This window comes from Melanostigma gelatinosum, assembly GCF_949748355.1.
Source record: "Melanostigma gelatinosum genome assembly, chromosome: 8".
Classification (NCBI taxonomy): Eukaryota; Metazoa; Chordata; class Actinopteri; order Perciformes; family Zoarcidae; genus Melanostigma; species Melanostigma gelatinosum.
The window spans coordinates 9,662,145-9,688,417 of NC_136641.1; the positions used below are offsets into that span (position 1 = coordinate 9,662,145).

Here is a 26,273-nt window from a genome sequence, read left to right on the forward strand (position 1 = left end):
TGGATCAGGATGATGGCCACAATAGAAGCACCCGCTCCATGAGAGGTAAGCAGTAAACAACAATGCTACTACTAATCATGATGATAATAAACATGGATGTGTTGTTAATTTTGTCCATAGGGATTTAGGGAATGACGCAGTTGTGTTGAGCTGCAGAGCATCACTTTGTCCGATTATATGAGCGACAGAAACATTTGCTGTTCATCTTCGTTAGCGTCAGGCTCAGGGCCCCTCCAGCAGGGCACAGTGCCATCACTGGGGTCAGTCTGTATAACACAAGAGGCAACTTCTTCTTCTTCTGTTAAATAATTGGATAACTTCACCAACAAGCGGTTTGATCACATTTGCCCTCATCCAATTAAAAGCGGTGTGAGGTTGTGTAAACACCAAGTTACAGAACTTCTAATCATATAATTAAACTGCTGCGTGAAACTTGAAAAACAACAAAAAAATCTCTCCTCATTATATACGATGGACAATAGCAAACAAGTCTGGAGCGTGAATCATTTAGGAATCAGAAATCCTTGGAGAGAGTGTATACTTGTTAGTTTGCCGCAACCTAAATTCATTATTTATCCCAGAGAATGAATAAATTGTCTCGGTTAGCCTGTTATTAAAACTGAAGCTGGTGAAAAATTCAGCCTGCGCTGCCGTACCCCAGCCAGCAGCTGTCTAATGAAAATAACACAGCAAGAACCAAGGCACAAGCTCTAATGATTGCATTTGGGTTGAGAGTGGAAGCCGGGAAAATAACGAGAAAGAGGAAAGAGGCTGAGGCACTGAAAAAGTGAAGGAGAAGATTTGTTTTGGAATTGATTTTTATGATCTCACACATTACTTGTAATGCACTTCATGGCTTGGGCCCTAATTATAAATCTCCCTGGCTTTCTTTACATTAGTTTGTTTACTTTTCTCTCATTATTATTCTTCCTACCAAATCAAACATTGCTGAAATTCACTTTGTTTATTTCATTGTTTGTGTGTCTTGTGTAAAGCTCGGAGATCACTGGTGTTACACGTGTTATACATTGTAATGAAAGAATGTAGGGGAAAGAAAAAGAGTAAGTGAGAGAGTAAGGGAAAGGGGAAAAGGAGTGAAAGAGAGGAAGTGAGGGACTGAGAAAGTCAGAGAAAGAAAAATGGGAATAAAGATGAAAGCTGATTTGTCTCTCTCATTTCCACTTTAACTAGGTTTTCCCGGAGGAATGAATCGGCGTGCGTGCCTGCATCGGTGTGTGTGTGTGTGTGTGTGTGCAGGGTGGCCACAATGGTCTGGGATCTTGCTCCCTCCGCCTTCCAGAGAGAGAAAGAGAGAGTAAGAGAGAGGAGAGCAAAAGAGAGAGTAAGAGAGAGAGAGAGCAGCCACAGAGAGGAGCTGGGATGAGCGATAGAACAGAAGAGAGCTGTCAAGCTGCGAGGAGGCAGCGGAGAGACGACTTACTTTTTTCTTGGAATACATTTTCCCGTCCATCTCTGAAGCACACACACACACACACACACACACACACACACACACACACACACACACACACACACACGCACGAACACATGGATGGTAAAGTGTGTGAGTGCTGGTGTTAGGAGAAGTGAATTTCTTTCTGGATCGGGACTTATTGAAGCCTGACTCAAGACACAAGACTGTTTGGATTCAGTATCTTTGCAACTCAGACTTTTGCTTCTTACCGGTGCAGCACTTTGAACTAAGAGTGTGTGTGTGTGTACCTGTGTGTGTGTGTGTGTGTGAGTGAGTGTGTGTTGGGATTCAGCACTTCACTGAGATTTTGACCAACACTGCGTCGGGCACCTGCTACTGTAGTTGCCTGAATTGTGTACGATTGGGCTTGGACTGTGCTTGTGTGTGTGTGAGGAGGATGTATTGGCCGGTGACTGCGGTCCTGCTCGCCCACCTTGGGGCTACCTTAACGGGGGCATGGAGAGCATCTCAACCAAGACTGCAGTTCACACACTCCGGTAAGAGGCTTTTTGTTTTGAGCGGTCTTTCTTTGCTCTTACTGTCTAATACATCTGTTACGCTGCCATTCCCCCCCCCCCCCCCCCCCCCCCACACACACACACACACACACACACACACACACACACACACACACACACACACACACACGCACACACTCATGCAGGTGACGGGAATCACGCAGCTCTTCTCGTCTTTCACTTTTCTGTCATTCCTGTTCTATCACTACCCATGGACTGTTATGCGATATGTGGAGCACACATTGTACCTCGTCCCTCTCCCCGTTTTGTTCCTTTCCCCCCCACTGTCTCACTTCCTCCATCTCTGTAATCACCTCATCTTCCTCAAATTTGGCTGTGACAGCCTTGTTTTTAGCCTCTCCATCACACTTGTGATGTTAGAAAGTTCCCTAAATGACATATTCAGCATGATTTTCATATGTTTGACATCGCTACAACAAAGTCCGACGGTTGTAAAGTTAATACTGTGTCTTTGCCACTTTATTTGTATGAAAAGAAAAACACAAAGGCTCTGTGAAGTAGATGTGATAAGGCTGAAGTCGACCAGTCGTGACCTAGAAAGTACAGAGAGGGAGGGGGAAAGGGAAACCTTGTTGGATTCTCCCAGGTGGGAATTTAGCTCTAATGAAAGCTGAATGTGGAAATGTGAAGAGCTGCTGAAGTAGCTGCTTTGTGTGTGTGTGTGTGTGTCTTTGTGAGCATGCATGAACTATGTGTCTGTCCTTGAGTATGCATGTGTGTCGTTATCACTCGTCCTCACTTTGAGGATATGAGCTTGTGTGTGTGTGTGTGTGTGTGTGTGTGTGTGTGTGTGTGTGCCTAAATAGAGCTGTTTTAGTTGCAGGATCTCTGTCCACCTCAGTCTTGGTGGGTCTGTTGTGTTTCTGCTCATGACTTTGAACAAGAGACGGTTGTTGTTTGGACTGTGTGTGTTTTTATAGCTACAGTGGCCAGTATGTTCATCTTTGGGAGGAGAACAAAAAGAAATATGTGATGTGTGTAGGGAGTGGGACTTCCACCATTATGCCCGTGTGTGTGTGTGTGTGTGTGTGTGTGTGTGTGTGTGTGCTCTTTGTCTCTCTCTGTGGGAGCTCCATGCTGTGGTCATTTCCCTTCCCATCACCACGGAGGGGTTTCTCAGACAGAGGGAGGGAATCGCTGCAATTAGAAAAGGATTTTTTGTTTAGAGATACTGCACATTTGGATTTTCTTTCATCTGTTGAAGTCATAGCAGACAACCACTATAAAATCTTTTGCAAAAGCAAATTCATCATGGAGTAAAGTGAGAAACCGTAATATAAGCAGAGAACAGCTACAGAAGATGATAAAAGAAGTAAAACAATCTACTAATGGATTATGTGCAGTTAGAGATCAGTAAACAATAAACCTGATAATACACGTGAAACATACAAAGTAAGACAAATTATATGAAATATAGAATATAAGAAATGACCGGTTATTGAGCAAACAAAGGTGTTAATCTGATAAAAAAACTGTCGTCGTGCTGTTTCCCTCTCCAGCAAGCATTCTGTGAAGGAGTGTGACCGTTGTGTAATGCATGACGTTGGAGGAAAAGTCTGCAGTGCACTCAGAATCATTTGATCAAAAACAATTTAGCGGATTGTCACATTTTAATTTCCTCTACTGGCTGAGAAACCTCTTCAACTCAGTAAAGCAGGCTTCACCTGCCAGCAGCGGTAAACTATTCACGCAACCTTAAATGTTAGACTGAAGCTGCTTGAAGTACGAACTGCATTTACTCAAAAATACAAAACTCTGTACATACAATATACTCTCTTTGTAAGATGTCAGCAAGCAGACTATATTTGCTTTGTGTCTTTTATAGATTGTGCTAATGTCTAGGATGCAACGCACAGAAAAGGGAACCTTCGGGTTACTTCTACTGTTCTGGAGCACCACTCTTGACCCAGACATGAACATAGACAGCAGGGGAAACACATGACGAAGCGAAACAGAGCGGTGATGTAGTGAAGCAGCAATGCTGTCGTGCTCAGAGGTCTTTGTCTGCACCGCTGACTGTTTACTGACATCGACAGTGTGGATTGACATGCAATGATGTGTCGGAATCTATTGTCCATTTTGGAGAGCAAAATGGCCTTCTTTACATCCCATTGCTACACATTGGAAGGGGAGTAAAGACTTGGGGCTAGAAACAGACGTTAAAACACTGTTAGGAGAGGATGGTTTTATGAGTACAGTCGTGACCTTTCAGATTTGTATCAAGATGGTACCACAGCTGGTCGCCTCGGGGTGTTGCTGATGATGATCCAAACAGGTTCACTTTTACAAATGAAACTCCACTGCAGATCTCTATTCCTTCGGGGTCAACCCCGACATCCATGGACTCGGACTTTACGACGCTTTGACCAGTGGAGCAGGCTGGAAGATTCCTCCATGAGATGCAGTATTTCCTTTTCTCTCACTTACAAAATGAATGACCTGCTTCTAGTCGCGTCTCAGAGGGATTCCTCCCTCTGTGCTCCTCTGTGATACAAGCAGCCCTTTGTTTCCTGCGGCGTTATCGTCGCCAGTAAAACGGAGGTTAAAGTCTTTTGAACCTCCCTAAAGCATAGATAGCAGAGGATGGGTTTTGATCCATTGACCTCTGGGTTAAGGGCCCAGCACGCTGCTGTCAATCACCCCGGATGGGGCGCAAACCCACAATCCACAGTAAAAGGTTCACCCGTCCGGCAGAGTTAGCAGCCGCGATGTTGCGTGCATTGGTTTTTTGGGGACACATTCAGCCACTGTCCCAGTAAGGCTCCACCATCAATTAGTCTAGCTGCAGGGTTTGTCACTGTGTCTGCCTGGCTCACTCTGTCAGGGTGATTCTTATTGCCAATTAACGGTAAATCTGTTCACTGTTAACATCACTGATTTCTTCACATTTCATATTAAGTACAGTTCATTCATGGTGCTGACACGTCAACGGGTGTTTTCCTTTTAGCTATTGTGAGTTTAAGGCTGGACAGAGGTTATAAAGGAGAACCAGACATTCAGAGCTGTTAGTCTGACACACACAGCGAGAGAGAGAGAGAGAGAGAGAGAGAGAGAGAGAGAGAGAGAGAGAGAGAGAGAGAGAGAGAGAGAGAGAGAGAGAGAGAGAGAGAGAGAGAGATTTCTTCTGATTGGTGAAGTGTAATCACACTGACTGACCGGCCAACTTCATGTGAAAAAAAAGCAGCTTTAAATACTTAAATGCCGGATTACCTCCTAAACCTCCATCTCTCTCTTAATGACCAAATTATCCCAGTTATTCACTCAAACTTCATGTTGTCCATATGCAAGAGTGGGCTAACACACACACACACACACACACACACACACACACACACACACACACACACACACACACACACACTTGATTGCACTAAATCCATTATCCCAGTCATTAAGTTGATGGTAGTGGGATTTTCTTCATGATGGATGGTTAGAGATACCATCTCTGTACCACACACACACACACACACACACACACACACACACACACACACACACACACACACACACACACACACACACACACACACACACAGTACTGTACCTGAACAAACACAATCACATTAAAGCAAGAAAAAACAATTGATATCGTTTTGTCTACACACGGACACAGAAATGCAAGTAGGTAAACATGCACACAAACACATTCATGGAGGTCTTATACTGACTTGCATACAGAGACACTTAAACTGCTGTCACAGTTCAGCCTTCAGCTACTTTCAAACTCATAACTGTCACATGGGAATCGAAAGATTCATCGTCACAATCACAGAATGAAGCTCCTCTAGCTGCCTCAGAGGAGGTCTGGATGCTTTATTCAGTCAATGTGAGCCTGTTCTCCCCACATGGAGGAAGACATGTTTTATTCATTCAGCATTCACTTGGTGACTTGGCTTGCCAAAGACATTCAACGTTAATCAGTCACTGGAGAATATTCAGATTGAATCATATGAGTTTCTTTGCTGTGAGTGGGAGACATTGGCTTTGACTGTTGACCTCCACACCGCTGATTACTTGTGATGGTTGTGATTCAGGCTTCAACTTATCCTGCTGTCCCCCCCCCCCCCCCCCCCCTGTGTCTTTCTGGAGAAATGCCCAACCATTAATGTAAATGAAAATGAAGCCTTTTCAATTTCATGCTATTAGCATGCAAAGTGCTTGGTTTTACCAAACGTAAGATTAGTTCGTCAGTGTCCAGATGCATGTTTGCTCATGTGCATGTTTGTACATTTAGATGTAAAAAGACGTGTTGCACAAACACAGTTTGAATATAAATACTTTCTATCTGTACGTTGTGACTTTATGAAGGATAAAGCCTGTTGCCTAGTCATCCCCAAGCAACAACACTGTTTAGGGGAGCCATACACAGCTGCTTTCATACCAAACCCAGATGAGTTGTCTGTAGTAGAAGCACGTTGTGTATCTGTGTGGTCTGCGAGACAAACAAGCAGCTGATTTGGCCACCGTTGGACCCCATCTGGACCAGATTCAAATGAATGTGGTTGCGGCTTTAATCGCCTTCACTGTGAAGGGGATTGAATATGTATTCGCGTGTTGTATTTAGACAGAACATTTCAGTTGTTTCAATGAAATTGTAAAAGCCTACGTCCAACCTGATCTAATGTCTCATTGCTTGTAAATTGTCTGTTGAGAGTCTTTCCTTCTCTTCCCACTCACTCTTCGGCTCGGTGTGGAATTCCTTTGACTTTAACAACGTTATTACTCTCCTGGCTTGCTAGCTAAACTTTACAACAAAACTCCTCAACCTTGAAATATGTCGTCGTGTATTTTTGAAGATCCAGCTGAGCGAAACAAGAAAGACAAAGGCCTCTGGCCTGGATTTCTTTTCCCAGGAAAATACAAACCTCCCCTTTGTAGTGTTGAGGTTGCAAGTTGAGAGGTGAGACCTGGTTCTCGGTGTATGTTGTATATCTTCATCCGCTTTCCCCAACCGTACCTTTCTCTTCGCACTATATGCACTAATAAAGCCTCATCACGCCTTCAGAGAGGTATTCAAAATCAAGAGATATTTGATTATTCATTTATTCTCTCAGATCCGTTTCTATCTAGGCCAGTGCTTTCCAGGCTCAGGGCTGGGGATGTTGCTGAGATGTGGATTTCACTGGGACGGTTATCTGGCACAGAATCAGGCTCTATTTTCGATTATTAATTTTAATGGAGGGAAGTGCCCAATGGTGGCGCCACCATTGCTTGTCACTCCTGAAGTCAAACAGTTGCTGCTTGCTCATCCCGCACTTTAGAAAACACTCAAGTGAGGCAGACGTTTTCTCTGGAAGACTTTATTCAGCAGCTTGTTTGAATACTAATCTGGCTGAAATATGAAGTATAGCTGTAATCAAGGTGCTTGAAAAATACTTTAGCCTCCTTTGCTGTTTGAAATTAATTTCCCAGAATATCTGGAGGGCCGGATAAAATCTTCTTGCAACCAAACTTTAGGCCCTCATCAAGACATGAAAACCCCTGATTCAGGGGCTCTGAGCTTGAGGGGTTTCTCCTCTGGACAGAGACGGTGAAAGGAGTCAAATTACACTCTTGTTTTGGCAACAACAGTGCCTGACAACAGTGGACTGTAAATTTCCCCTTGAGAGGTTTCTGGTGTTAATATCAGAGGCTATCTTTAGTCTGAACCCTGTAATTAAGCAATAAAACCACAAGCTTCACATTTCTTCTATTTCCCTTAAGTATTAATTTGCTCCAATCTGCCCTGTTGTCAATAATCTGGAGCTGAGTTTCTCACCTCTCCTCTGGGGCTCTTACTGTGCGTCAGCATTTCTTCCCTATATAACAGTCAAGACACACGAGAACTGTTTTTACTCCTATAACTCATTTGCTGCGTACTGTTTTATGAGCTTGGGCAAAAATAAATATATAATTTAAGTCATATTAGCTGGAGAAAGTTTTAGTCGCCCTGATCTGGAGGTCTTGGGTTGTCTCTCTTCTCTGCTTTGTGTAAACGTATATTTCTCACTGCATTCCTTTCACTTTAGCCGACATTTAATCCACAATGACACAGTTGGCTTGATGGCCAGCTTGAAGCCAGAAGGAAAGGGGATCAATCGTGCTGAGACCAACTCTAACCAGCAGTTTACCTCATTAGCTGTAGATTAGAGCAGGCTGGAGATGCAGGATATGAAGGGGGGGGGGCACACACGCAGGTGATACTCAGAGGTTCATTCCCGAAGGAAACCTCAAGCTGTCACTTTTTCTGCAATGACTTTGATCGATTCAGTATCAGATAACGGCAACGTTCAGACTCCGGTCGAGCCTCGGTTTAGTGCTACATGCACACAGTCACAACACATCTGATCTTTAACCCCTTGGTGTGAGCGATCCTACATTCCCATGGCTGCGTACACAAAAAAAGGAACCACAAGAATTGTTAATCAAATTCTTGTGGTTTCTGTCTGTTTTGCCAGTGATGGAAACATCAGACAAGCGCCACAAAAGGTTTGAAGTCAGACTTCCTTTTCCTGTTTAAATAGAACCAGGACTTATCAGAAAGGAGAGAGGATGTGCAGCGACAGATAGCGCTTTTTATCGTCTGGCCGGGCTTTAAAGGAGGGAATTGTCCGAAATTTGACCCTCCGAGCTGTCGACATCATCAGTATCCACAACCTTCACAAGACAATGTCTTTTTTTATGGCCGCCCATTTTAAAGATGTAGAGATATTAATATTATTGCCCATTTGCCAAAGCACATGTCCACGAAGCATACCGAATGTCTGACATGCTTTGATGTTGAGCCAAGAAATAGCAGCTACAGACAATTCAGAGACTGCAGTGATTTTTAACTCTGATGGGTGCGGACAGCACCGAAGGAGCATTATGTGTGTAGATGAAAACACTCCACTCTACTTGATGACGGTTAGAGGAAGATTAGCTTACTGGGATCAACTGCAGCTGTTTCTCTTCGTCTTTTCCATGAGGATTAGGAATATATACGGTATTGTGTTCACGTCGGAGTATCAGCATGAGAAAAAGCGACTTGTTATTGCTGCTCGTTGAAAATGTCTGTCTGTCTGTCTCACCGTGAGCAAAGCATTTAACGACCAGCGTTGTTCTGCATCGGGCGCCTCCCACACGAGACCGGTTGTAGCTGTGCGAGTGAGAAGCAGAGAAAACAACGAGAGTTCTCAGTGAACCGTTTCTCAGATAAATAAAGATGAAAAAGATTAAACAAACAGTGAATCGACTCTTGACTGAAGTGTGTGCGGCAGAATGGCGACCCAGGCCGAGCAGTCTGATGATGATGAATAATCATACGCACTGAGGTCAAAGGTCAAGCTGTCCACACGGGTCTGGTCTGTCGTTGACGCAGTCCAGACGCACTGCATCTGTGTTTGGCTATAATGTTTCTCACTGTGTGTGTGTGTGTGTGTGTGTGTGTGTGGGGGCACATATGTTTGAATATTTGAGAAGATTTGAGTCCATGTGGAACAGGAAGAAGCAGCAAATAGATAATTAGTTTGTGTGCATGTGAATGATTATTAATTGATTTACGTTACCGTAGTAACACACACATAACCATAGAACAATGCTTCTCAACATATAGAAGATGATACCCAAAGGGATTAGCGGATGATTCTGACAGATTACAAGATGTTAGCTTGATGCTGGTCCGATCGGAAGACTTGGGGCCTCAGCATTGGGCATGACTTGTTGTCCTTTAATCCAGTGTCGTGTGTCATTGTGGAAGACAACTGATTCTGCATCGATGACACCTCACAACGGAGAGACAGGCATGTCAGAGTTTTTGCTTTTTACATGACTGGGTCTTTAAATTCATCTCTCTTGCCTGATCATCTTTGCACATTATGAAAGTTGCGAGAGACTGCAAGCCATGAGACACCCGATCTGACACCTGGGACATAAATGTAGTGTGATCTTGGCGTAAGAGAGAATTTTATAACTGCTGTATGTATGTGGACACGTGTTAGAAATGATTTTGTGTGTGTGTGTGTGTGTGCACATACTTGTGCATCTGTCCACATGAGTGCCCATCTGTGTGCCTATAGGCTTTGTTCCCAGGCTTCTGCAGGCCCCCCGCTGTAATTGCACCAGTAATTGGTGAAGTGATAACCCCATTTCCACAGGAAATGGGCCCCCCGGTTTCCTCGCCCCCGCCACCATCATCTGGTGGCGCAGCCAACAAAGTCCTCCCCCTGGGAACGTTGCACCAGACAGCTAAAGTTCCCTGGGGTTTGGCAAGCAGATGAACAGACGGACAAAGACCGACACAGAAACAAAACTACACGTGTAGCTTACTGACACGCTCACATGTACGACGCTGTGTCGGCGGTGTGGGAATAATTGGATAGATTGATGATAAGTTCAGCTCGTGTGTGTGTACGCAGCGAAAAAGTCGGAATCTGAAAACGAGGAGAAGTCGCTGTAAAACACCAGGAAAAAAAGAAAGTTGGACTCCCATGAGTGAGATAACGATTGAAAGACAGACTTGAGTTTTTCATCATCATTTCTTTCATTTGTATCTTATGTCATATTTCACCGTGCCAGTGCAAACCCCGGCAGGGCTTATAGCGCTATTCATTAAACTTGATATGTGTTGCAAGTCCTGCACTCAGTTGGGAAAGTTTCCTTCCTAAAACTTGTTATTGCTCATGAAGTGTGGAAGAATCCAGCACTGCCTGTGTGCTAACCAAGTCAGCACACATCCTGTCCAGCAGTGTGCAGGTCGTCGTCTCAGCCCCGATGTGGTGCGATGCCAGCATGGGAAGCGGTGCCGCGTCCTACTTTGAATGGATACTTAGCAGAGCTCCGTCTCGCTGCTTTCCTCTGTTGTTTCTGACGCCGTGACGTCCTTGCACCTCGGCTGCCAGCCTCACCTCGACAGTCACACTGAAGCTCAAAATCGGTCACGCCCAAGCAAGCTTTCGTCTCAGACCTCACTGAAAAAAAGACTTTGAGGTGGAGCTCAGAGAGGGACACACAGGGTCACTCAGAAATCTTTACTGGCACTGCACTTGGTGTTGTGAATGAGATCATGTGCCGATCATTGATTTGAAACAGTCTTGATTTGCCTCATCTGGGCTTAATCTAAGACAATGATAAGCTTTCTGTAACGTTTTCCTTTTATACATCTTATTAACAAGCATCCCTGTGAAAAAAAGGTTGCGTAAAGCAGCTTCAATACAAAAAGTAGAAAATTAAAGTTTTAGGACGCAAACAGAGCCTCATTTTAAAAGAACCACTATGAACAATTTTTACTTTTATCAGCACAACACAGACGCTTTATTCTTGTATGAAGTCTTTTGCAGTCTTTTTGCTCGTGCACAGGTGTGTTTGTTCATGAGAAGGAGGGCACACAGATGCATTGTCGTGTCTGTGTGTGTGTGTGTGTGTGTGCCTGTATGTCTAGTGCAATGCAGGAATGTTGTTAGCTGTGCCACACGCCACACATTTGCTCTAATCACATCGACGTCCATCAGAGCTCCCATGACCAGCAGCCTTTAATCTAATGTTCACCATGGATAAAATATCCACCACTGACACACACACACACACACACACATATATAAATGGCAAATATGGAGAGGCAGAAGCTTGCACCACTATGAAGGAACCATTCAGGCACACACATATTTCAGTGTGCGTGTGGACGCACCAGTAGGATTATGTCTTAGCGTTTCTGTTCTTTTGCGTCTCAACCTTTTGCGTCTTTGATTCCCAGTGACAGGAGTCAGAGGCCAATTGGCTCGGATCAGAGGTCACGGCCCTCGTTGACCCCGCTGTCAACCTGGTGCTGATAAGAATGGCTGCACTCAGCAGGCGCGCGTGTGTGTGCTGCAAGGTTGTGCATGTGTGCACAGGATGATGCTTTCATAGAACAAGGAAAGTCTCTTTTTACTATTGTAGTAACTTATTTATATTTCTGTATCTTATCTTTTATCTCTTTCTTCGATGGAGTTCTTAAATGACTGAATAAGGTCAATTAAGTGGCATTGGCTCTTATGATTAAAGTAAAGAACTTGTAGTTGTAGTCTGTAGAACTTTTGATAACATTAGATAAAAGACAAGTGTTTGCTACTTGGTGCTTGCTGATCACGCTGGTTCCAGTGTTTAAAAAAACAACATTTTAACCATGTCGCTTCCCGTGCAGAGCTAGAAATGAGCCTCATAGTAACCAGTACCCACCAAACTACGACCACCATAAAAAGCTTTTATAAACAGTCTCAAGTTAAGCTAACGGCAATGATGAAAGTTAAAACTCAACATTTTGCGATTTCACAAATAGCTTTCAAGAGAGACATCTGTACACTGGCAGGAACATGGAAGTTAATAAACAGAATCAATATAATTACAAGGATAGGATAGTTTGAAGGATACAACGATCTGTTCTGAAGAAATATTGCACAGAGAAGTAAACATGTATCACCCAGCCTGTTCACAGATTAATTTATTGTTAATTCAAACCACCTTTTCCGGCACTATAAGGTGGCTTCTGATATTGTTCTTAATATTCTTTGCCTTATGTTCTCCTCTCTGTGCCACATGATAACTGGCTATTATGATATCTGATTGTTCTTCCAGCTTTCAATGCAATTTGAAGGCATTTTGGAGCTGAGAGCCAGTTAGAAGAAGAAAAAAATCTATTTTAATTCAGAGTTTCTACAAAGGCTGCAGAGCTGGAGAACAGATTACTGCTCGGTCGAAGAAATCATCAGAAAAATCGACCACGGGCGACTGCTGACAATTTCACTCTCACTTTCACTGGAACTTATAAAGCGTTCATTCAGAGGTTAGTGTAGACTGTGACGTGAATTGGTTGACCTGCATTGACCGTGTTTGGTCATGAATGTACGAAGGTTTCATTCAGTCTTGGCAGGTGTGTGCAGTAATATCCTGTTGAATGTTGGAATTGATAGAAAGCCAGGCGGTGGGGCATAGATTGTGCTCTTTGTATCCTGAAATATCTGGAAATGTGTGTGATTGATGGTGAATGAATGAATTAGTATGTGTGTTGTGTGTGTGTGTGTGTGGCCCCTCCCATTAACTAAATAGCCTTGATGTCTTAGAAAAACACTCCATTATTCCAAAGTCTGTGATTTAGCCAAAGTGTTGCTGAGCGGCGTGGGCCAAATTATTCATTTGTTTGTGTGAAAGACATGGGAGGTGTGTGTGTGTGTGTGGGGGGGGCAAGGCCAAGAGGCACCTCTCAACACATACACACACACACTCACAAATTATGTCGGCATGGTTGCTGTTTCCAAGGCAACTGTCCCAAGAGTAAGGGTGGGGTGGGTGCAGCTGGTGCTTCTCGACTCAGTCAGGGGTGTGTGTGTGTGTGTGTGTGTGTGTGTGTGTGTGTGTGCGTGCGTGATGGAGAAAGGAATGTGTGTTTTCATTTCTGAATAAGGGTCATTCATCGTTGTGAGGTCAAGATAGGAGACAAAGATTCCAAAAATTCTGTTTATGTGTGATGGCGTGTGCAGGATGAAGAAGTTGTATTCAAACCGAGAGATTGGGTTGTGTGTGTGTGTGTGAGTGAGTGTGTGTTTACAAAGCCACTCTCAGTTCCCTCTTCTCTTCATCTGAGTGTCGTCCTCTTTGCCATAATGCTGATTTAAGGCACTCTGAAGTGAGGGTGTAAACTAGGTTCCCGCCTGTCTGACCCATAGATCTCGTGATGGTAACAGACGCTGAATGTCTCCGGTGTTTCCACTGCAGAGGTGGTTTCACATCCAGTCAGGCTGAGCTTTTCCCTTTTTTATTGAATGAAGCGAGGTCATGCTGCTCTTGTGGCACGCAGACTGCAATTCAGATGAAGTGCCTGATGCTTTAGTAGGCAGAGCAAGGCATGAAGTCCACCCGGGTCAGACTCTCTGTGAAGAGGGTGACGGAAACGTCTCGTCTCCAAACGGCCTTTGAATGCAAATAGCTAGAACCCATGAACACACTGTGAGGCCACTGACAACAGAGGGGACATGGCCTGTTTTCAAAGTTGGAATGATTGATTTGTATTTTTCTGCATTTCAACATAATGTTTAGAAATAACGGGGGGGCGGTCGTCGGCTTTTTTTTTTTTTTACAAAATCGTAAATCCCACATCAGCTGGTCATGCAAATATTAAAACAGTTTGTTACTAAACCGAACAGAGCATCATTAATGCTAATAGCAGCTCTGCTTTTTCTGCTGAGTCTAAATGTGGAGGAAAAGGTCAGTTTGGAATATCAGAGGTTTTCCGTTCCTGATACCAGTGTGACACTGATGTTAGTAGGACAGTGCACATACTGCAGCAAAAGGCTTCATGTGCACTGCAGTGAAGAGCAGACAAACAAGTCAAGGCAGCAACGACTGCATGGTTTTATAGATGTATTAGAAATGTTGGTGGTGGATGCACCCACTGGGATTAATGACGCCCAAATCAGTGTGAGGCTGAACAACTTACCTCTCTGCCCGTTTGCTGAATATGTAACAAAGTACCCAAATCAGCAGCGATGTCCCACTGCGCTAAAGTACAGGTTCCTATGTGCCTTTAGTGTGCAGACCTTTCTTCTCCTCCTGTGCCTGTACCTGTTTCAGATTATCAATTAATTTCCATCGAGTCATGCCTTCCTCTCGCTCTCTTTTTTCTCTCCTCATGTCCTTTCTGCTCATCCATCTCTTGTGTTTTTCGACTGACTGTCAGCATGTTGTGGTTCCTCTCAGTCTCCACCACCGGCCTGTCTTTCTCCCTCCTCCTCTTCATCCTGATGTCTCTGCCTTTCATTTTTCTCTTCTTCTCTGACATTTCTTTCTACTCCTCTCTTCTCCCACAGCCGCTCCGTCTTCCCCCGCTGCTTCCCTCACCCGTCATCCATCCAATCATCATTTCTCACCCTGTCATCATATTATTTTCCCTCTCACTTTTGCCTCTTTTTTTAATCTGCTCTCTCACCCCTCTCCTCCTCCTCTTCCTCCTCAATCTACCTGTCCATCCATCGTTCTTCACTCTGTTATTACACTACAATTTCTCCTCACACTCTCTGCTACTCTTCCCCTTCATCCTCCTTTTTCATTTCCTCCTCAATCAACCCAAATGCCCATCACCCCCCCCAGCCCTGTCATCGCAACATGGGTTTTTCCAGGAGCTCCGTCTTCTACCGTCATCGACCTTTCCTGCCAAATCTCAACCTGTCTCTTCCCATTCCTCCCCTTCCTGCTCATCCTCGTCCATCAATATCTATTAATTTTTTCTTCCATCAAGATTTATTTCACTCTTTTGCGCTCCTCCTCCCCCTTTCCCTTTTCTCCTCATCTGTCTGTCACCGTGTCATGTTTTGACATTTCGCCTATTCTCATCTCGCAGCTGTCTTCACCCATCAGACCATTTTCATCTTGTTGTCACATTGCCATGTCATTTTTTTCCCATCCTGTCTCCCTCTTCCTCCTCCTCCCTATTTTCCCCTCTCACAATTACTGTGTGCTTTGTGTGCATAGTGCAAAATACAGATGGAAAGTGTTATATAACATATCATTAACTGCAATTATTCAACAAAGTTTTCTTTGCATCCAAAAGAAAAGTCGACTTGTCATATTCGGTTCTGTTCAGATCCCATAATTAAATGCCAGATATGAACGGTAAACAAAGGTCACATGGGCTGCATGCAGCTTGTTAATTGGGCAGAGTTGTGGAAACTTGTCATCCCTCCATGTTCCGCATTTTGATGAATTTGGATCGGGTTCAAAGAAATCAGATTAAATTTCCTGTGAATTTAGCAAAGCATGATGGCGAGATACCGGCCTTCCCAGCAGTGTGGTTATTTGGTACCACCAGAATTTGAATGGTCGAGTTCTTGAGTATTAATTTGAACAAATTGATACAAGTATGTTCACAGTGAATTTACCGTCTGTCTCTTCCCGTCTCTTCATCTTTCTTTTTATTTCATATCCAGTCTGTCACCATTTCACGGTTCTTCTCAGCAGTCTCGTCTCATTTATTTCTCAGTCTCTTGGATTGATCTCCGGCACTTTAACAGTGTCCCGCTTCTCCCGACGTCCGCCAATCTCTCTTTTTCTTCCTCTCGGTGTTCGCTCCTCAACACTTTTCATTCATCTTTAAGTCTCTTCATCTTTTCTTCACTCTGCTCAAGCCGTCTTCTGTTTTATATGCAACCCACATGCCAACTAACATGACGTGTAGCATATAAAGAAGGGATACAGCAGAGTGTTGAAGGTATTGCGAGTCATTCATCACTTTTTATTTGTTAGATCCCACATCTGCTTGAGTCAGCCGTAGTTAAGATAATTGCCATGTGTTTGGAGAGGAAAGGCGGCGCGGCTTATTTGCAGAATAAGGGGCAACCACAGCGATGTGTCAGCAAAGAGATTTGTATTTTGACAGATGGATTTGTGTTTGTTGGGTTGTAAATGTGGTGGACAAAAGGAGAGGTACCGTGAGAAGAACTTTTACCTTTGTATTTTTTTTTACATTTGATCAGTCCAGAAGAAGTTTAATAACAGGTTTGAACTATATCGGAGACAGATGCATCAACAGCCAGGTCTGTACGGACACAAAATCACATTAATTAGCTTTCTGTCACATGTTTACGATTGCTGTTGATCCGTTCAAACATTTGTTTTGACACTGGTAGAGAATCAATTCATTTCTCACACTGTACTGCCTCCTGTGTAAGTCAGTGAGGTAGAGTAACATTGACCAGGTTTTATTCTGTATGATCTCAGTGTCAGTTCAGATTCAGCTGCTTGAGGAAGCTTAAAGTATGTGTTTAAAGGGGTTGATCCATCGCCGCTGTAAAGGAAGAAGCACACGAATGCCCAACGATACAAAACTATAAACGATCTCTCTTTTAATAACAGCGAGCTGAGTTTTCTGCCGCAGTGAAAGATGATAAATCATTTATAACTCCCTTAAATCTTCCCCTGAGTGAACCAATACTATGTGCTGAAGCTACACTGGGCAATATTTTATGTTAATTGCAAGCTGTATTATTATCCCATACATCCAGTTTGTCCTTGGGGCCTGATTTATACACTCAGATTGGAAAAGTTACTCCTCTGCCTCTCGTCCGTTTGGTATCATTTAGTATAAAACACCGCTGAAGGTTTCTTAACAGGAGGATGCTATGTGCATTTTACCAACATTATATGCCCCCCCCCCCTCCGCTTTTTAAAGTTCAAACTGTGTTGTATAAGCTCCGTCTCTGCCTCCCACTGCTATTTAGAGCTGCCAGCGTGTGAAGCCATGCCTGGTGCTGCTTTAAAGCCTATATGTTTATGCTTTTAGCTCCGCGAGCCGATGCCAAGTCCAATCTACTGAAGAACACTTGGCAGTTCAAATAGGAACGTTAACACATGACAGACGGACGTGCACTTTTCTCATAGTTTACATGGTGCAACAGTGTAATCATTTAAAAAACAGTTAAGCTGCATGCTCGTTATCTGTGCTTTCAGTATCGCTCGTTATCATACAATCTGTCTGGAGATGTCGTTCTGGTACTGTGTGTGTGTGTGTGTTTGTCACTTGCAGAATATATGTTACAGTTTCTTTTGTTTCGTTCGAGTGTTCAGTGTGATAAGAGAAATACCGCTGCAAGACAAACAACAGACAATTGTCTGTGTGATAGATACTGCTGGAAGTTTGTGTCTCTGACCAAAATGTCAGTTTATCTTGTTGTTTGTCTGTTGAAACATTTTCTTCTTAACTGACACAAAACCTCTGGACCATCTGTTACCAAAACAGATATTTGCATTGGGTGTCATGTGTATTTTGTGCATTAATTATTGCTCCTGATACCCATGACTGTGTGGAAACCAAATTTCCCATTGAGAACATTATAAACTTGACTCTACTCTCCCCGATGGAGTCCGGAGTCCATTATCTTTAACTGAGCACCCTCATTATTCCCAGTAAAAGCACAATTTGTCATTTTTACATTCCTCTTCGCCGAATGTAAATCCTTCATTTTGTCTTCCTCTCCTCCTTCAGAGCTAATTCAGAACGGCCGCCTGCTGACGCTGCCCCTGGTGGCCGGGGACCTGCACTCCCTGCTGCCTGACGAAGACAGGAGGCGCCTCTACGTGGCCATGAAAGATAACCTGCTGTCTACCAGTCTGGACGACATAACGCAGAACCCGCGCAAGGTTAGAGCTGGAAGACACACACACACACACACATTCACGTACCATTCCAGGCGAGGTACAATACAAACACGCATGATATTGCTGATGAAGGCCTGGAGATAAAAACATAATACACACATAAACTCCAGGTCAAATGACAGCAGATTCAGATAACTAATGTGTCCGTGCTTTGATGGGACTAATCAGTGACGATAGGAGGAAGAGGAAAGTCACACCCTCCGATCGCTTATCTGTCTTTTATCCCTAACTCTTATTTCAGAAATACTTTCTTCCTCAATTTCTGTTTTGTGAAGTCGAATTACAACATTTTCCTCTGGCTCATCTTTCCACCTCTAGTTCCAGCTTGGTCTCTCTATTACAGCTGCAGTGTTTGACAAAACATCTGCCAAAATGTGGTTTTATTTTTGACCTCGCATGTACTGTTTAGATTATCCACAAATTATTTCGACACATTTCTCACATTCCTACCTCCACCACTGTCCACGTTGACTGCCGAGCAGCACAACCCTTGTTGGCGTGGGAGAGTGACTTTTAAAGAAGAGCAGCTGGAGGTTGGATCAACTTCGGAACAAAGGCAGAGACAGATCACCTGCACGCCACATTTTTGAATCATCAACAACAAAATGTGTGCAGCCTGTTAAAGAACTATTTTCTGTAGTCCATGGATTTCTTATACCAGCGAGTGCTTCTGCCTTTTCTATTGTGTCGGATGAATCAAGTTTTTTTTTAAGGCGTATATCAACATTTTAAGGACCAGTGTTTTCACATGGCATCAATAATATGAAGCTTAAAACCCTGAGGCAGACCCCCTGCTCTGCTCTGACCTGTCTTGATGCAGCTGGTCAAGTTCCCGCTGTAGACTATATTCCTGCAATGCTCCTCCTCACCAATGGTGCAATTTACAAAGCGTTTCCAGCATCAGTATGAGCAGTATTCAGATTCACAGGAGCCCCAACCAAGATTTGCAGCAAGTAACACAGGGACATAACATCTGGTTCTACCAATAAATCGATACATCAATGATCGATGGTATTAGATGTAAGTTACAGGTTTGTTACAGTATACCTGGGTTCCTTCTGCAGCTTTCATTTCATACCCAGACCGACACGGTGACGAGTTCAGGGCCACGGCAAGGACGGCGACAGCGCTTCCTTTTCATAACTCCGCCTTCTCGGATCAAATCAATACCCTCATCTGTCAGACGAACACACGAGCTATGAGAGAGTCAAACAGGTATAGGCAAGCAGACACACAGACAGGCACACAGACACACAGACAGGCAGCAGTCAAGCTGGCCAGCCACCCACTCAGCCAGGCAGTCAGCCAACAAAAGGATAGATAGTCATAGTCAACTCATAGCTCAGCTCCATGCTGGCTGTAAAGTAATATCTTTGTGCATACAGTATTTATAGTCTGTTTAGACTGTTCCAGCTCGTGTGCAGTCTTTTCCCTTGTGGTGTTAAAACCACTCACAGTGCCGTGTTCTCTACGTTTCTGTTTATTTCCTCTGCTACTGACATCCAGAGCTTCTTGTCAGTGCAGCTTAAGACAAACTTATTCCTACTTTTTTTCATTTTTCTCTTTATCGTGTTTTACACCTAACACACATACTTGTCTTGCCGTCTCAATAAAACTGATTTTGGCACAGAGAGATGGACACGTAACCAGTTCCTCCGGTCCAGCCCAGTTCAGGGCAGAGTGACGAACGTGACGCTGTTGCCTTCAGACGCACTTTTCTTTGATCAGGCCAGAAACCCTCAAGGCATTCCTTCTGTGTGAGTCTGCAGCTGGCAACCCACATTACACAAAGGGTCACCAAGGGTTTGAGTGTGTTTGTGGCTTCTTGTGGCGTACTTGTCCTTTAATCATCCACGCTACCTCTTTTGTTTCCATTTTCTTTCTTTCCTTTTCAGCTCTGGTTTTCTCTACCAAAGAACAGACATTCGTCATTTCTCAACATCAAATTTTCCTTTTTTTTTTCCTGCCAGTGATTTCTATGCTGCATTCACCCACATTCCTGTATGTCGTATAGACTGACAACCAGCACGCTCTTCACAGAGGGGCACATTTCCATGAACCAGTCTGTAGCTGGTGAGAATCCTTTAGTGGTGGTCCATGTTCCTGTCAGTGTGTGGTATTTTTTAGATAAGGGGCAACGTGGTCTGTAATCTAATCTGATGGTCTCGGCTCCGCACAGGGCTCTGCGGGTATGACTACACCGGGGAACAATTACTGGACATCCAGAAGAAATAGTTTCCTTCAACCAGCAGTTGTCCGTATTCACTTACGAAGAGTTGGTGTCACATTTTATTCAAGCAAATTCAGACTTTTTGATAAAAGAAAATTTGTTGAAACACAGCAGCTTGAGATTTGTCAAATAGGACATCGAGCCTCATATCGTGCAGCCCGAGTGTCGATGCACAGGTCTTATTTCTATCATTATGATGTGAACAAAAACAAAAGTTCAGTTCCTGCATTTTTTCAATAAACTCTGCAGTTGGTATGCAAAGATAAGTGAGGACGATCACTTATCCAATTGTTTCAATCTCAGCTTGCCCGCTGTGGTCTCTTTGGCAATGACACAATGGCACAAGGAAGTATTTAGATTCGTCATGTAGCTGCCATTATTCTCTCTCTCTCTCTCTCTCTCTCTCTCTCTCTCTCTCTCTCTCGTTGCCTCATCTATTATTTCCTTTCCTAATGGCTTGACATGAAAGCAGTGGAATGATCCCTACTGTGGGTGTTTTAAATATTATATCCTGAATATGTTCAGGTTTAAATTAATCCACTGGGGAGGTTGAACTAAACCATTTAAAACGCACCCCCCCCCCCACCCACACACACCCAACCTAACCTGCGACTCGATTTTTAACAACCTATTGATTTTGTTCACACACAATGATTCAGACACTTAAAAAAAGTGGATGAAAACTGTCTCATGCCTTCACAAAAGACTGAAATAGGTTACGTCTCCAGATCTGCCCCCGAGCCATACGTTTGACAGGGTTCCATGTCTCGCCTCCTACTCAAAACAAATCAGCCAATATTTGTTGCTTCCTACCCAGAGTGTGGTTCTGTTAAGGTAATAGGCACAGAATCTGACTCTTCTTAAGTATGTCAGGTCCTAGAAAAACTTCCAATTGGCAAAACTGGACCAGGCGTAACCACACAAATTATGTTCTAAAAAACAAATGTTTCTGCATGACAACATGATTATGGTTTACATCTACAGTACCCAGGGGGCTGCTAAGAAAACCTACTGATTGCTTTGTCCAAAGTGATTACACTAGTTGCATAATGGTGCACATGTAGCTGTAGCTAAAGAGTGTACGGTAGTCACCGCCAAATGGTAGATTCATTTGTCATGCTGCCACCATTACTGCTGCTCTGACAGCTTGACTCATCAAAAGGACTCATCAGTGCTGCCAGGTGGTTTTAACTTTCTCCTCCCTGAAGCTGCCTCGCCAGAGGTATTAAATACTCCCTCTTCTCCTCCGGCCTTTTTTCATCTAGATTAGTCATGTTTTGCTGAGTCTCCCTGCCTCGTCAAGCACCTGCCGATGCCAAAAGCCTTTCATCTGTGATGTAGAGTCAGTAATAAAAACTGTTTTTAAATCTCTTTCTCCCCCTCTCTGCTTGCTTTATGTCTCTTGCTCTTTGTAGCTATACTGGCCAGCCAGTCCAGACCGTGTCCAAGAGTGTCTCATGGCTGGGAAGGATCCAGAGGTGAGTCAACACATTCTATCACACACACAAACAGATTACATAAGCGAGGCAACATATACCACTGTAACTACTGTACTGTTTAAAAGTCACAGAAAATGAATCCACACATAATTCCACACAGACATAGATCAGTGACTCACACGTCATTTCAAGTTTGACAACGTTTCTTCACTGTGTGCTGCAATGTCATGCTGTTCTGCAGCAATAAAGTTGCATTGTGGATTACAATCTAGAGCAGAACTAAAGTTGAATCTGATTCATTTGGGAACAATAAACATAGAGAGCTCTGATGCTGGTGAGAATATCGAGATTCAGGTGAGGTAGTTTCAGTCAGACAACAAAACGACACGTACAGGACAAAATGACAAAATGACTTTGACAGGGAACTCAAGAAAAGCTAACACACATATCTTACTTTCAATTTCCATGTAGCCAGGGATATCCATGTATTTTGTGTGTAAAAACACACAGTTTGGGTCAAAGTTAAACTTGCATTACTCACATACAGATTCTATGTTGTTACTTTCGGTGATAAAAATTCAACCAATTTATATGAAATAACCACCACCTTATATATATGTAATAAAACAATATCACAAAATACTTTACACACTCCACTATTCCTCACGCTGTGGTCCCTCCGTGTGTGCCTCTCTGTCCAGTTGGAGTGTGCTAACTTCCTGCGAGTTCTGCAGCCGTTTAATCAGACTCACCTGTACGTTTGTGGCACTGGAGCCTTCAACCCCCGATGTGCTTTCATAGCTACCAGCGTCTTCCTACAGGTATTATTGCAAGCACACACACACACACACACACACAAATAATCTGTAACCAGCTGGAAGTGTGAAATCCAACGGAGTGATGTGTCTTTTCTCCAGCTGATTGAAATAAATAATAATAAATAAATAATATGAATGTAAATCTTCTTTATTCCACACTGACCCGTCGTATCGGTCATGTCTCATGATTTAGACACATTGTGACAGGAATAGGTTCATGGTTCTAAAATTCCCTGTTGTGTGTGTGTGTGTGTGTGTTGGGGGGATGGGGGTTGTGCATTCCTGCAGTCGTATTTGGGTGTGTGTGTGCGTGTGAATGTGTGTCAGGGAACAGCTAATACCATGAAAGGGTGTGTGAGATCAGAGAGGTTCAGACGTGGTGCTTAGAGGAGCTGGTGGTGCAGAGTGGTTTAAGACTGGACTTCACACATTTTTAAATCCCACCACTTAGCCCGATTCGCCTCTATTAGTCACTTGCTCGGTGCGTGTGTGTGGCAGGCTAGTTCAGCTGGCTGAAAAAGTCGTTCTGCCTATTTGTTAGGATGAATTAAATTATTTAAAAAAAATGAGTCTGCCCAAACAACTTGTTTTCTCCTGTTTGTCTTCTTCTGTCTCGCTGATTTTCTCTCTCTCTGACCTTTGGCTGTGTTTTATTTGCCAGTCAGAGCACCAGACTCTCTCCTACAGCCAGACAGAGTGTGGGAAAGGGAAATGTCCCTACGATCCCTTTCAGAAAACAGCCTCTGATGTCGTTGGTAAGTTTTTCCGAAACCACGACTCAAATAAACTCCGAATTATAAGTCATCATAGCAACAACCATAGCTTGTCTGTGAGGTTTTAGGTTGGTGTGGATGACCAGTTTCACCTGAGACAAATGAATCAAACAAACGACTAAACAAAAAATATGGGTTTGTTGTTGCAGTACCGCGACACCCCCTGAAGAAAGATCAGCACACTAACATTGTTAATATTATGATTCGTTTGAGGGATTGGATTTTTTGCCTCATAAGGCCACCTCAACATAATGCCGACATTTCTTTCTCAATATGGGTGGTTTGCAGGAGTAACACAAACTTACCGGTACACTGTGCCGTAGTGTGAGCAACATGTCAGCAGCTTCAGTGCTCCATCTGTGTCTACACAGGATGCATTCAGGCGCAGTATTGAGTGTCGGAGTTTTGGCAGCGCTCAGAGCCCAACACACAATCACTGGAAATGTGTAAATTAGTTACAGTATGTGTACAATAGGAGTATCATGAGCTTCTGAAGTATTTAGTTGTGTAACGGACCACTGTTGATCCCCTCGCCATTCGGCACGCATGTGAACCGCGGATTAATTACAGTTTAACGTTAAACACCACAGTGTGAAATAAAGTCTTACTGACGATCGTTATCCGCCAATATTCAGTAAGATATGCAATCAGGACATCCGCATTTATGCTTTTCTGGTCGCCGATCTCTTGTAATGTTACATTGTAAACAACCAATCATTGTTTCGATTGACACGAGGAGAACGAGGGTCTGTTCAGTTACATTGTGATGCGTTCAGGCTCTGTTCAGTGAAAATGAGGATTGTGCGAAGGTAAATGATGACGTTATCTTGTAAATTGTAGTGTTGCTGAGAAACTTGAATAAATCCAGTTGTTTGAAGGAGATGTTTTCAAAACAACATAAACGGATATTAAAAAAGGAATTATGACCTGTTTAAAATACTTCTAACCAGCTTATTAAAACGACTAATGACAAGATTTGTTTTAGTCCATAAATATACAATATTTTATTTCCTTATCATTTGAATTGTGTGTTTTTATGAAGGAAAAACCCCAATATATATTACTGTAACAATGTCAAAGGATTTAGAATTTTTTGATGGTTTACTTGACACTGACTTCAGAGTAGTTGAAATAAGTTTTGGGACGGTGGAAGTGGAAGAGACTACAATTTTTTTATAGAAAGCCTGAGTTACAAACTTCATGGCACGGGGTGGGGGGGATCTGACAAAAAGATTGCATGAACCATTGTGAGAATATGTTGAACCTAAACTTCAGATAGACAACCTTTCTGTCTTACCTAAAAAGACCTAAAGCTTTCGTTATCCTGTGCAGATGGAGAGCTGTATGCTGGGATCACCTCAGACTTCATGAGCCGGGACTCCGCCTTCTTCCGCAGTCTCGGAAGCCGTCACGTCATCCGCAGCGAGCAGTACGACTCCACCTGGCTGCAGGGTGAGTGCAAAGAAAGGTCAAAGAGGAGTAAAAAACTCCTTACTTTTCAAAAGTGATCTGTTACCACCGTGGTTGGAGGCCACGACAGAAGTCTGCTTATGTGCAGACTTCTAGTAAGATTCCTGAGATGGTATTCTCATCAGCAAATATTATAATTTATCATCCAGAATACACCAAACAAAATGACCTTTTATTTAGTTAGTATGCTTCCCAGGTTTTCTATTGATTGCCTTCTTTGTCATGTGTGAGTCATGTTGTGCCACATGAAACATTACTACTCCTTTAATGCATATCTGTTCTTTTTCTACATCTATTTCTCAAGTGAAGTGTTCTCTTTGGTCATAATGCATTTAACAATTTTACTTATTCTATATACTGAATATTCTGGACTACACTGAATGTCTTTTGCTCGAAATAAACATCTCTAAAACCATCTCCTGCACGCCCGGTCGGTGTTTCATCAGGCCAGTCTGTCAACGTCTGCTGCTGACAACAACAAGATACGTGTTGACTCTCTCTGCTGTTTGTAAACTCAGTTGTACCTGTCTGTTTCTCTCCCTGTGTCTCTCTCTCTCCAGATGCCCAGTTTGTGCGGGTAGCGCCGCTGTCTGAAACTGATAACCCCGAAGATGATAAAGTCTACGTGTTTTTCACTGAGCGCGCTCAAGAGGCAGAAGGGGCTGCTGGGAAGGTGCTCTACTCCAGAGTGGCACGTGTGTGCAAGGTATGAAGTGTGCTTGTTGGAGACAGATAGAGGCCAGGTTTGTGTGTTTGTTTGTTCATATCAGAAACTGTCTGCATGTAGTTTATGTAAATATATGCGTTTGCCTGAACAAGTAAAGTATGTATACGTGCTGTTCAGTGCGTGTGTCTGCGCCTGTTGAGGTGTGTGTTTACGTAGAAAGCGATGTGATTGGATGTTCCTGCCAGCTTGTATAGATGCACTTTTTGAAGTCTGTGTATAGGGGACTGTTTATGTTTGTCGCTATCACTGCGTCTTCTGCTCCACTGTGATACGCTGTGAATGTTTGTACTGTTTGCCTTTTAATGTAGATATGTGTAAACAATCATGACCATGTTTGTGTGTTTGCGTAAATATTCTTTCCTGCCTATGTGTGTATAGAAGTGTTCTAGAAAATGTTTCCAACATCAATCAGTGGTCACATTTTGCAATAATTAATCAGTTAATCAATTGACAGGAAATAAATTGGCAACTATTTGGATCATCAATGAATCGTTTAATTCCTTTTTTAAGCAACATTGACAAATACAAAATGAAATGTGTAAATTAGTTACAGTATGTCTGCAACAGGAGATTCTTGAGTTTTCTTTGGATATAATAAAAAGTATTGGTACAGCTTCTCCAATTTGAGGATTTGCCACCTCTATCAGTATTACATTATAGTTA

General features: G+C 43.2%; 1 protein-coding gene across 1 annotated transcript in view; it reads left to right on the forward strand.

Moving 5' to 3' along the window:
• Positions 1 to 1,871: 1,871 nt before the first annotated feature.
• sema3h (sema domain, immunoglobulin domain (Ig), short basic domain, secreted, (semaphorin) 3H) overlaps positions 1,872 to 26,273 on the forward strand; it is a gene marked incomplete at both ends in the record, with an annotated part of 47,298 nt that continues 22,896 nt past the window's right edge. Inside the window, 7 exons of the mRNA XM_079274316.1 lie at positions 1,872 to 1,971; positions 17,981 to 18,135; positions 21,799 to 21,861; positions 22,524 to 22,643; positions 23,302 to 23,395; positions 24,746 to 24,865; positions 25,444 to 25,589. Coding sequence (XP_079130442.1) covers positions 1,872 to 1,971; positions 17,981 to 18,135; positions 21,799 to 21,861; positions 22,524 to 22,643; positions 23,302 to 23,395; positions 24,746 to 24,865; positions 25,444 to 25,589 — 798 coding nt within the window. The remainder of the gene's footprint in view (positions 1,972 to 17,980; positions 18,136 to 21,798; positions 21,862 to 22,523; positions 22,644 to 23,301; positions 23,396 to 24,745; positions 24,866 to 25,443; positions 25,590 to 26,273) is intronic.